At 37.5% G+C, this 13,149-nt stretch overlaps 1 protein-coding gene and 1 pseudogene across 3 annotated transcripts in view; one reads left to right on the top strand and one right to left on the bottom strand.

The window, feature by feature from the left end:
* Positions 1 to 4,966, top strand: part of LOC107559354 (UDP-N-acetylglucosamine transporter-like) — a 37,910-nt gene extending 32,944 nt beyond the window's left edge. For all 3 annotated transcript variants that reach the window (XM_016243139.1, XM_016243140.1, XM_016243138.1), the window contains exons 5-8: positions 1,830 to 2,004; positions 2,181 to 2,299; positions 2,379 to 2,512; positions 4,387 to 4,966. In XM_016243139.1, the coding sequence (XP_016098625.1) occupies positions 1,830 to 2,004; positions 2,181 to 2,299; positions 2,379 to 2,512; positions 4,387 to 4,477 (519 nt within the window). In that variant the 3' untranslated portion in view covers positions 4,478 to 4,966. The remainder of the gene's footprint in view (positions 1 to 1,829; positions 2,005 to 2,180; positions 2,300 to 2,378; positions 2,513 to 4,386) is intronic.
* A 2,928-nt stretch (positions 4,967 to 7,894) lies between these two features.
* Positions 7,895 to 8,803, bottom strand: LOC107559344 (protein FAM78B pseudogene; annotated as a pseudogene).
* Positions 8,804 to 13,149: the final 4,346 nt, after the last annotated feature.

Raw genomic sequence — 13,149 nt, 5'->3', positions numbered from 1 at the left:
TATATGACAAACCCTATTGTGACGAGTGGAGGCGGGGCCGAGAGCCGTGGGAACGGAGCGAGGCCGGTGGAGTAAATGATAATGAGCGTCACCTGCGCCACTCACCGGTCTTGAGTCCCACGGAGGAGCTCCGGGAGGATAAAAGGAGGAGTAACGACAGTGAAGGAGGAGAGAGGACCAGGCCTGGACTATTTATGTTGTTGTTTTATTATGTGTTATGTGGCAGTCGTCCATGAGGGGCTGCTGCTTTTACTTTCATTTTGTGTTCGTTCATTTTGATTATTAAAGTTTTATGTTTAAATGTTTGCTGGTTCCCGCCTCCCCCTTCCTGATCTACGGATGGTGTTACACCTATTTAACTGGCAGCATTCCTCAAATTTTCACTGAGATTGCAAGATGGCGGGCTGCTCTAAGGTGACTGAAACCCTCTGACAGCAGGTTGTCCAGATGACAAGATTGTTTCAGCCACTGCAAGAGAATCTGGTCATTCCAAATCTGATTTCTCAAAAATTGCAGGTTTACAATGACACTAATTCATTCAAGTCCCCTGAAAAGGCTGGCCGTCCACGTAACACAAATGCAGGAGAAGACAGGATATTGCATACTCTCAATGGGGAATCGGTTCAACACTGCAGCTGGAATTGCTTGCTAGTTCAGTGCTGATCAGGGTAAAGATCTGTCTCTGCATGTTTAAAAGAAGTCAGACTGAAAGCACACTCTGCAGTGAGAAAGCCTCTCATCAGCAGAAAGGATCAAAAGGCTAGACTTCCCTTTGCTGAGGAGAATGTTGTACGGAGAGAGGAGAACTGGTCCACAGTTCACTTTAGTAATGAGAGCAAGTTAAATTTATTTGGAATAACGAAATGGCCCGCCCAGAGTCCTGATTTTAACCTGTTTGAAAATCTCTGGAAAATCCTGGGAAACAAAGTCATTGCTAAGAAACCCACTACAGTGACCAAGCTATGGAAGAGAGTGGAAGAAGAGTGGACTAAGATCACACAAGCGCAGTGTGAGAAACCAGTGATGTCCTGCGGCCGCAGATGTGCTGAAGTCACTCAAAGCAGGGGCCTCTACAATTTCTGACAGCTGTAACCCTCCAGAATTTTAGTTGTAATCCTCTTTCATGCTAAAGTGGTTACTGGTATTTTGATCACTGTGCTTTCCACAAAATAAAGGTTTTTGTTGAAATTCCTTGGATATTTTGTCAAACATGTTAGTAGAACAGTAATATACCTACAGCTAATATTCCTTCAAATTTTGAGTGATTAAGATTAACAATATTTCAGAAAAAAATCAAGTATTTATAGATTGTTCTCTAATTTTGATCTCCACTGTGTGTGTGTGTGTGTGTATATATATATATATATATATATATATATATCTATATATCTATATATCATTTATTTCTATAATTTATAAACATACATTTTATTTCTTTTATTTTAAACTATTTGTAAAAATCTTTAAAAAAAATTAAGAAAAAAATATTTTTGTACTATTTACTTAATTCTAATTTATTTTATTCTAATTATTTTACATTTTTTCTATTTACTTAAATTATAATATTTATCTTAAATCTGTTTTGTGTTAATTTCATTCTATTTTTTAAATATTTTAATCCCATAATTGCATCATTTTTTAAAATTAATTAAATTATTTATTTAAAAGTGTACTTTAATCGTTTTCTGTTATTTATTATTTATTGTTGCATATTTTTTTAACACATTTTTCTATTGACAATTCATTCAGCACTCCCTTGGGGTGTTTGAAAACTCCTGTATGCAATAAATATGACTCCTCCTTTGTTTCTGTTTGACCTGAACCTACAGTGGCCAACTGAAGTTACATCAATCACTAAGCAGGAGGACCTGACTGCCAGCTCTCAGTTGATGGGTCTGCTGGCTGTGCTTGTGGCCTGCTTCTCCAGCGGATTTGCTGGCGTGTATTTTGAAAAGATCCTCAAAGAGAGCAAGCAGAGTGTCTGGGTCCGTAATATTCAGCTAGGTCAGCAGATTTCTTAAAAAAAAAAAATGTAGCTAGAAACTGCCGAGCAAACTATTTTTGTCCTTAAAGAAACAAAAATGCATTTCGTTTTGGTAGCTGTTGTTTACAAGTTTCTGCTTCAGGTTTCAGGAAATGTGTTCACTTTTGAGCCACACTTGTTCCATCTCTCTTCTCAGGTTTATTTGGATTGATTTTTGGACTTGGGGGAGTGTTTGTGTATGATGGAGAAAGAGTGCGGGAGAATGGACTCTTTCAAGGCTACAACGGTCTGACGTGTACTGTGGTGGCTCTTCAGGTACATTATACATATGTACAGACCTGCATGTCTCGTTGTTTGTTATTTGTGTAAAACATGCTCCACATACTTCCTGCAGGCTTTGGGTGGGTTAGTCATTGCAGCTGTCATCACATATGCAGATAACATCCTGAAGGGCTTTGCAACATCCATCTCAATCATTCTATCCACCTTCATTTCTTATTTCTTGTTGGAAGATTTTGACCCTACAAGGTAAGGCAGTTGATACAAAACTCATTCATTGTATTTGGGTCTTTCTCTGGAAACTGTGCCATGTGTGTCCCTTACTACTGGTAAAATTCACAAGATACTGAATATTCATGTGAATTATCAAATTGTATGCACAGTACAAGCATATTTGACTTTAGCGTGTATGTGGCTAAAGGTCATCCCACCCTAAACTCACGGAAATGGTTGTGTCAGCGTTACTGTGTTGAACTGGTCGGGATGGGCCAACAAACCCTCTGAGGCGAATAAATTCACATTTATTCATTAAGCAAATGATTTTATCTAAAAAGATGCAGAGTATGTTTGTGTAGATCCACACACAAGTGTTTGTTTTGTAGTGTCTTTCGTTTGTTAAATGTGTCTCCTAACTAGAGTACAAAAATTGTCAATTTACATTTGTGTAATTTTTCATTTAAATTAAGCCAGAACACATTATCATTTCCTTTGAACAAGCCATCAAACAGTCCATTTATACCAGGTGTGTCAAAGACATTAAGCATTCGTGTTCATTCATTATGCTGGTTTGATATAGTCATAATAGTCCATTTTTAGCTACAGCAGAGCAGATACACTTTAATTTATTGTATTGTATGTTATAGCTTGCAGTGGTAGGACGTTTCTTTTCATTACACAAACAATATTTGCACTTCTCGTCGAAACTGGATCTGTGGGTGACACAGCTGTCTCAGAGAAACACACTGACAAGATGAAGGGGTTTTAAGGGAAAGTATTAACAGTAGAAAAGTGAATTTCACACTTTACACCGTTACATTTGCACAGCAAATAAAATTCAAGTTTTTTTGTTGTACTACTATCATTCCACTACTCTGCATCTTGTGTTTTTAACACGTTCACACATATTTTAATATTCCACTGCGCTGTTTTTTCCATTTTATTTTTATATGTAAACATGCACTAGGTGAACATGTTGCGTTTGTGTCTTGCATATTTTGCATCTTGCACGTAACACACTCCAAAGAGAAAGGAAAACTTGAAATCGCATCATATGACCCCTTTAATGCTCTGGGCACATTCACACAAAACCAGTTTTTTGCTTTTAAAAACATTAGCTGTGTGACGGTGGAATCTCAAAGTTTCCGCATATTTAGAAAATTTTTCAACGTACAAGAAAAGAATGAGAAGAAAAAAAATTCCCAGCGTGCAGTGTGAAATAGGCCCTCACCACCGCATGCTGCCTTCCTTAAAAATGCAATGCTCCTATTGAAACAATTTGATAAAACTATGCTAGCCGCAGGAAAAAAAACAAACATTGGTGGACACAGAACGGTTTTTAGAGCGATGTGTCGTCACAAACAAAGACACGTGAGCGCATCTGTCAAACATCCGTCTAGCGTAGGTTTATATAGAAAAACAATGGAAAAGCCATGCAGTGTAATGCAGAAACTCTGCTGGTCATTAATGCAAACAGAATTGTGAGATAAAAAGTCGCAATTACCTTTTTTTAATATTTTATTAAAAAAATATGGAAGCCCGGAAACGGGCTTCCATATTTATCAGTATTTCCATATATGTAAATTCATATTTATTTATTCAAGAGTGTATTTGTTAGTATTCAGTAATCTATTCAAGTTTTAGGTTATAAATTTGAAATTTACTGTGACAGGGTTGAAGTAATCTGAATATTGTTGGGAACGTCTCCCCCCTCCGGCTATCACCTAACGTCTGTGACTGCAGCGTCCTCGCTCATTTCAGCCTGAGATGTGAAAATACGATTTCTTGACAGTTCGGCAATAACCTTTTCAAATGAAATTATTCAAAAAGTCATAAATGGCACCGTTTCTTGGGAATGACTCACTTATGGAACTTGAGGAAAATGAAGCTGCTTTTTTCTTTTGTAGTGTGTTTTTCCTGGGTGCCATGCTGGTTATCGCTGCTACGTTTCTCTACGGGTATGAGAGCACACCTGCAGTCAACCCTGCTAAAGTATAGAAGACTGGACACGAGATGAGAAACAACCCAAATCATCAGTGTCTGCTAAGATGCTCTACTTCAGGACAAGTGAACCAGTGATATTGTAAGGATGCTATTAGAAAATAGCACAGAAACAAACGCTCAACCATCCAAAACTTGAATTGTCTTCTTTATCATTTCATGATTATCTGCACACTAACATTAAAAATGTAGAGTTATGAAACCCAAAGTGCTTCAGACCTTTTAGGTTTTAGGACTGTTTGTTGCTTTTAGCAACAGGACTTTAAGGAATTCATTTGAAAAGTGTTTACATATCATAAAGGGATCTCTGTGACAGAGCCTTATAAATTCCATTTGCTACAGTTTTCATATTTATTTTCTGTGCCATACAATGGCATATTAACAAAAGGGATTGTTTTACTTCTATGTATCCTTTGAGAAGCATCATTTTCTCAAAGCCAATAACAAGTGTTTCTAAAATGTCTTCCGGTCAAAGACTGGTAATAAAAACAAGTTGAATCTCAAACGTTTGTCCATTAGGAGTAATGACTGCATTTTGATTGGTGGAATAATTGTGGGGAAAATGTTGAGCTGGTGCTAAAGAGATCAGACTCCTGCAAGATGCTCAGTGCTCTTTTATTAGTCCTTGAATGAACTTGAGTGAACTGTCAGACCTTGTTGCTCTTAGCTGGGGGTTTCAGTGGAAATCTATATGTTGCATCACAGTTTGTTTTATGCAAAAACTACTTGCATACAAGAAGGGAGATGAAAAATCAGTTTCCCCCTAACTGGGTCTTTCTCGCCCGTAATGCAATGCTATGAAACTTTTCCACAGTAAACTCAGTCTCTTCCATTGCATAGACTCGTTTTGCAGTGGGAAGGCATGTGGATATGAAAGAAAGTGTGTTTTTTTATTCCTCATTTCTGCACATCCTGTGCTACGAAATGTTGAAACCTTGAAGTGAACACTTATTTTCTGCTGGTGTTCATGCATTTTCAGATACTGAGTTCATATGTTTTAATGTATCTTTATTTAGATGATCATCTTGAGGAGGAATATGGCTTTGACAGAGATACAGAAGATGTAACTGAGAAATGATAGAGGGAATTAGGTATTTATCATATTACAGAGAAGGAACCCCATATGATGTATTCTACCTTCGTCTAGATCAGTACTCCAAGCTTTAGACGTACTGCATGCATCTCAGCTTCCAATGAAACTTTCCTTTGAAAGTGATTTTAGGCAAAGCATCAGGCATGAATAAATGCTCTGTTAGATTTAAGAGTTAGTCATTATTATTTTCTGTTATATGTCTAGACTGGATATCACCTCTTCATTTCCAACCAGTCCAATTCAGTGCATAATAAAACAATACAATTCACTAAATTAAAAGCATGCAAATAAGAAATAAAACGATGTATTAGTAAATTTAGCAGTTTCTTATGAAAGCATCAGCCACACGCTTAATACTGTATTCATGTTGGTTTGTTGGTCCCTCCACAGAACAGTTTACTCCAGAGAAAGATGACAGAACCCACGGTTTAAAATTAATTTTAATTAAAAAAAATTTTTTTACATTAGATTTCCTAGAGCTTACTTTATAAAAAACTTACTATCATCTGTTAGCTTTATATAAATCTTTATTTAGATATTAATTTGCTTTGCATGCCAAGACTGCAATTTATTTTATTATAGTATTTATTTGTGTTATTGTTCCATTTTCTTTTGTATTTAAAAAAAGCCCTGTATGTAATTTTTGTGACACTTTATTAGCAAAAGCATTATTTTGAAAGACCAAAAACTGTAGCAATAAGGGATTTAAATTTACATAGACAAAAGTTTTGTCCAGTTTTCATATAAAGTCAGTAATTGTGTAATCAAAAGCAACCTATTTGACAATTTTGTTTGTAATATTGGCTAAGTGCTACATTAAGCGCCACTGACTTACAAGAGATAGTTCAGCCAAAAATTAAAATTCTGTCATCATTTACTCACCTTCATGTTATTCCAAACCTGTATGACTTCCGTTTTTCTGTAAAACACAAAAGAAGATATTTTGAAGAATTTTTTTTTTTTTTGGTGCATAAAAAGAAAGTCACTGAGGTGCAATGTTGTTTTAAACCCTGCTAACATTCACTGCATGGACAAAAACAGTAGAAGCATTTTTCAAAATATCTTCTGTGTCCCACACAAGAAAAAAAGTCATGCAGATTTGGAACGACACAAAGATGGGTAAATAAGGAAAGAATTTTCATTTTCAGGTTTACTTTTTATCCCTTGAAAGGCAAACCTGACATTTGTAATGGAAACTCAATTTCCTCTGTGTCATAATTACCCAAGGAGTGTCAGTGGGAGAGGACAGAGTGAGACAGCTTGAGAATAGAGAGAGGGAGACGGGGACGTGGAATGGCACAGATGGAGTGTGTATGGCATGTGACTAATCTGGTGAATGCCTATGGTGCAGCACCCACTGCGTAAACTCAAACGGACTCATGTGCGAGCACAAACAAACTCCTATCGACTCGCCGTTGCCAGGATGTATCTGACTGGTTGAATGGCCCCACTGCATCCATCTATTTTACCATATACACACCACCTCAACTGGCAGATGTCTTTCATGCACTCTGCAGTCTTTTTCATCTTACAGCATGTAAAAGATGTCTGTTAGCATTTGAAATGGAGTCACAAGTCTCAGTCGACTGATATAAGTTTGAAAGAGTTTTGCTGGTTGTCCTAAAGCAAAAGATTTCCTGCGGGACCTGCGGTGACCTCTCTTGTTTCTTTTGATGCCACTGGATTCACTTTGTGTTGTATGGGACCAAACATTCATCAATCTTTTTCTTGCATTATATAACACACGTCCTGAAAGTTTAGGGCCTTGTTGCAAAAAAAACAACAACTTATAATTGTAAAGATATTATCACTAATTGTTTTCTTAAAGGGATAGTTCACTAAAATTTTTTTTAAATTTAATCATTTACTCAGTCTAATGTCATTCCAAACCTGTTTGACTTTCTTTCTTCTATGGAACAAAAATGAAGATATATTGAAGAATGCATTGAGCTATTTTTGTCCATATTATGACATGACTTGCGAGAACCAGTGAAGTTTGATTTTCGTTGACATTCGATATATTTTATGTAATCTGTGTATGAATGTATTGATCAATGATTCTATTTGAGAGTGAATAAAGGCCTGCGTTTTCATTCAAGCTGATCATCTTGCTTCAGAGAACTTTAAATATACCATTCGAGTTGTACTGATTAATGTTATGCTACATTTATGTCATATTCTAAGACTTAAATTTTTGGACCGCATTGGCTTCATTGTATGGACAAAAATGTCTTCTTTTGTGTTCTGCAGAAGAAAGAAAACCTTACGAGTTTGTAACAACATGAGAGTTATTAAATTTTCATTTTTTTCAGTGAACAATTCCTTAAATTTAGGGGGCTTATTCCAACCGGCACATTTAGTACGCGTTACTCCTAGTCATTTGCTAACCAAGTACTTTTAAGTTTAAAGGTAGTAAAAAGCAGAGAATTCACTTCTCAAAAGTCTAGTTCAGAGTAATTGAGAAACCCAACAAAACTGGGAATCCACAGGGCAATCCCAAAATCCAGTGTCCAAACAGTGCATGCAGTCTTCAATGTCCCATAGGCACTGTTAAGACAACCCTATTTGGGCGGTATCACCACCAGAGGTTGTCCTCTCCTGGGCCTCCACATCAGCACCTGGGCATCATTGGCATTGGGCCTGCCCAGCGCGTTGGGCGGCATGGGCTCATTGTTGCTGAGAATGTGCGGCTGTTCCTGGTGCGGTCGTCCCATCAGTTTGGCACGAGAACAAAGTGGCATGGAAGGATCCACCTCAATGTCTACGCGCATACGCCAGCGTACCGTCTGAAGAACAATACGCTCTTTGGTGTCTGCGTTTAGCGCCACCAGCCAGGTGATGAAGCTCTGGTCTCTGGTGATGTGCGTGAGCATGGGCATGTTGCTGTTGCTGATGGGCACCGCCCAAGTCACGCTGGGGTAGAAGTTGTCGTTCATGCTCACCGTTAGCCGGGAAGGCTTGGACGTGGGGCCTGAGAGGGTCACTGTTTCGGTAGTGTTACCGTACCAGGGATAACTGACACCGTCAGAATCGCTTATGGCCTTCACCCGTCCTTCTCGAAGCTCAGGCAATTCCCAGCTGGACCTGCCGAAGGAAAGAAGGCGAGCGGTCAGGAAGGACAAAAGAGGCAAAGAGCGGCAGTGCCTTAATACATCAAGCGGGCAAACAAGGTAAGTGAATAGAGATGGTGAAGGTGGGTGAGAGGACCTGCTCAGTACAAAGTGCCTCATACAAATATGGAAAAACAGTGATTAAAAGACACGGCTGTGAATGAAATATTCATGAATGTGTTTTTTTTTTCTTTTTCCTCAAGTTAGCCTTCCCACTCATTTTAATTATTTCTTCTTATGCTGTCTCTGTCAGCTTCTCTCCTACTCAGATGGTCTCCTTGTTGATCCTGGGTTAAGTTTAAAAATTGAACCACAGAATTTCCCTCAATTTTAAGGGGCATGTTAGGAACAGCATTAGTACTACGTTTGAAATGTTGTTCAAAGACCAAAAAGATCCAGGATGTGGGTGACCGTGATTTCACCAAGTACAACATGTTCCTGGATCAACATCCTTGTTGATCCTGGAACAACATTCCAATTAACCAATCAGAATTTAGGGATAACTTTTCAGGAAATATCTGTTTTAGGCTTATGATCAGGGTTAGGTGCTTCTACACCCTTCTTTGTTAATGAGCTATCATTTCACACTGATTTTAGGAATAAATTATGGGTAGGGTTAGGTTTAGGGGTAGGGATTGGGTTTAGTCTATATTTTTGGACAGTAATGTTGATCCAGGATCAACAAAAGATGTTGATCCAGAAACATGTCTTACTTCAGCAAAATCACGGTGACCGATTACATCCTACTTGGAAAAACCATGATCAATAGATAAGGATTGGGCAAAAATTCTTTCAATTCATGAGTGTAAGTTTAATATGAACTTTGCACAACCCACCAGATGTAGAAGTGGAATGACAGAAAGCGCAATTTATTAAAAACAATTCAACATAGTTAGTGCATTCTGGGTAATGGATTCTCTGCCCATAAGACCTATGAACCTTAAAAGTTCAAGGGTTTTTAAACTTTTTCAAAACTTTAAAACAAGGCTTTATTAAGCCACACTGTAAAAAATTGCCTGTAAATTTTACAGTAAAATACTGGCAGAAAGGTTGCCAGACAGTTACTGTAATTTTTACAGCAGCGTTGCTGTAATTCACAGCATTTTTCTGTGGTTCCTGATTACAGTAAATAACTGTATTTTTAAATTGCTGTATTTAGTTTTTTACAGTGAAGCTATCATTTCACACTGATTTTAGGAATAAATTATGGGTAGGGTTAGGTTTAGGGGTAGGGATTGGGTTTAGTCTATATTTTTGGACAGTAATGTTGATCCAGGATCAACAAAAGATGTTGATCCAGAAACATGTCTTACTTCAGCAAAATCACGGTGACCGATTACATCCTACTTGGAAAAACCATGATCAATAGATAAGGATTGGGCAAAAATTCTTTCAGTTCATGAGTGTAAGCTTAATATGAACTTTGCACAACTCACCAGATGTAGAAGTGGAATGACAGAAAGCGCAATTTATTAAAAACAATTCAACATAGTTAGTGCATTCTGGGTAATGGATTCTCTGCCCATAAGACCTATGAACCTTAAAAGTTCAAGGGTTTTTAAACTTTTTCAAAACTTTAAAACAAGGCTTTATTAAGCCACACTGTAAAAAATTGCCTGTAAATTTTACAGTAAAATACTGGCAGAAAAGTTGCCAGACAGTTACTGTAATTTTTACAGCAGCGTTGCTGTAATTCACAGCATTTTTCTGTGGTTCCTGATTACAGTAAATAACTGTATTTTTAAATTGCTGTATTTATTGGAAAAACCATGATCAATAGATAAGGATTGGGCAAAAATTCTTTCAATTCATGAGTGTAAGTTTAATATGAACTTTGCACAACCCACCAGATGTAGAAGTGGAATGACAGAAAGCGCAATTTATTAAAAACAATTCAACATAGTTAGTGCATTCTGGGTAATGGATTCTCTGCCCATAAGACCTATGAACCTTAAAAGTTCAAGGGTTTTTAAACTTTTTCAAAACTTTAAAACAAGGCTTTATTAAGCCACACTGTAAAAAATTGCCTGTAAATTTTACAGTAAAATACTGGCAGAAAGGTTGCCAGACAGTTACTGTAATTTTTACAGCAGCGTTGCTGTAATTCACAGCATTTTTCTGTGGTTCCTGATTACAGTAAATAACTGTATTTTTAAATTGCTGTATTTTGTTTTTTACAGTGAACTACTTTAATGTTAGAATTTAACCACAACCTTTGAATGAACTCAAGGTACTGGCTGTCTCCTCCTGGTACTCCAGGTTGAATATGTAATGTGCTACGAACAGAGTGGCAAGGCCAGACAGAAAGCTTGGCTGGATTAACTCAGTTTTTAAACCAAAGTTAACAAGAGGCCTTACAAACAAACAATTAGCAAGTTAGAAAAGGTCCTCAAATACACGAACCTTAAAAGTTCAAGGGTTTTTAAACTTTTTCAAAACTTTAAAACAAGGCTTTATTAAGCCACACTGTAAAAAATTGCCTGTAAATTTTACAGTAAAATACTGGCAGAAAAGTTGCCAGACAGTTACTGTAATTTTTACAGCAGCGTTGCTGTAATTCACAGCATTTTTCTGTGGTTCCTGATTACAGTAAATAACTGTATTTTTAAATTGCTGTATTTAGTTTTTTACAGTGAACTACTTTAATGTGTATATGCTATATTTAGAGAACGGATGTAATATGCAGTATATATTTTCCTGATTGCTGAATATTAATGACAGCTGAATTTTAAATTTAAACTATTCATTAACTGCATAATGTTTTAAACAATATGTAACTGCATAAAGTGTTGTATAATGCATAACTTAATTCAATTGATTATTTCACAAAACAAATGATAATTTGACACTTATTAATTTTGAAAAACAGGTCAAAATTTATTCAATATATAGCTGTCAATTTGCATGAAAGAAATGTCATAAAACATTGTGTTTAGAATTATTTTGAATTTGAGTTAAATAACATGATCATAATAAAACCACAAAAACACTGATGAATTTTCACCACTTCATGGACAGTCCAACATGGCCAAACAACAAGGCCCCAAGTGAGTCCAACAAAAGTTTGGATCAAAAACAGGAGAACGGTTCAGCTCCATATGCTGTTCCATCCCAAGATGCAAAGACTGACTAGAAATATTGGAAAGAACAAAGAGGATAATATATTATATTACAAAACATAATGATACAGTCAAATAGAGGGATGAAAGATACAGATAGAGAGTAATAAAAGGAAGAAGAGATCTTGGTGTATGTGTATGAGTACTTCTTACATTTCAGAAATTCCACTGAAAATCCTTTACTTTGCAAAAAAGAGTGGCAACATGTTGGTTCACTTCAACCTGTTTCAATGGCACTTTTCCTTTCACTTTGTTCCTCTCTCTGGATTAATACCTACAAAGCGCCTAAAGGGTCAGGAAACAGACAATATTTAATTCACATTAGTTTGAGCTTTTGAGGCATGTAATCATGTTTTTGAAATTGGATCATGTTAGAGCAACGTTTCTCAACTACAGTCCTGTGGACCCACCACTTCCCAAAAAATTGTTCATGTCCCGCTAATTAAAAAACCTGTTTTAAATGCTCTGAATGCAACCCATGGTCCTGCTTATTAGGGGTGTCAATGTGGCCAATGGCAGAAAAAAGAGGATATATTTAAGCAATATATTCATTGGCACTTTTTACATCCCTTGAAACGCTGACAGATTTATTTCCAACTCGAGAAATCCTCTGGGTGAAAGCAATTAAAAGCATGTCTGCCAGACAAACATGTTTTGTTGCATTTCAGAGCGCCCGTGTGTTGTTCTAGCACATCTTTTTTAGACAGGCGAAGAAGTGTAACGGGAACACGGCGGTGTTGTGGAAATAAGGGTGTGTGGATGATCCGTGTCGCCTGGAGTGCCGCACTGCCCTTGATGCTCGTCCCGAGCAGATGTGATCCGGCCTCCACCGAATCGGACACCCGGTGTGCGCCTGTTTGCCGTCCTCCTTCCAATTCACGCGTCCGGCTGTAGCTCTGAGCCCTTTGGTCCTGGTTTTTCTGCTGGACTCGGGCATGTCAGAGCCGGTGCTGCATAGAGAGTGTATGCTGGTTATATTTCCTCCAGGTGAACGACCTACCCAACATTTTGTTGATGCGGCTCCTTTTGAAAAGGGGGAAGCGACACACAGACGGAACCAACCGAGGAAGGATTCAGTGCATCTGATTTACAATGCAAACTTGGGTCGGTTGTGCTGCGTTTAAAAACGTAATTCCTGGCATCACTGGACTAATTGTGTGTTTTTCCTTTGTGCGTTTCCATCCCTTACATCCACAGCGAAGACACCCTGTGCAAATCTATGGAGAACACAAAGATGGTGATAGTAATAAAAACACAGCGCATGCAATCCCCCTGCAACATTATATAGCGCAGTGATTTTGAAATATATTCCTGCAATGAAAAACAGCAGAGCATCTTAACGCAGAC

The sequence above is a fragment of the Sinocyclocheilus grahami genome, unplaced genomic scaffold (assembly GCF_001515645.1).
Source record: "Sinocyclocheilus grahami isolate Dianchi unplaced genomic scaffold, SAMN03320097.WGS_v1.1 scaffold682.1, whole genome shotgun sequence".
Lineage (NCBI taxonomy): Eukaryota > Metazoa > Chordata > Actinopteri > Cypriniformes > Cyprinidae > Sinocyclocheilus > Sinocyclocheilus grahami.
This window is presented reverse-complemented; position numbering and strand designations above follow the sequence as displayed.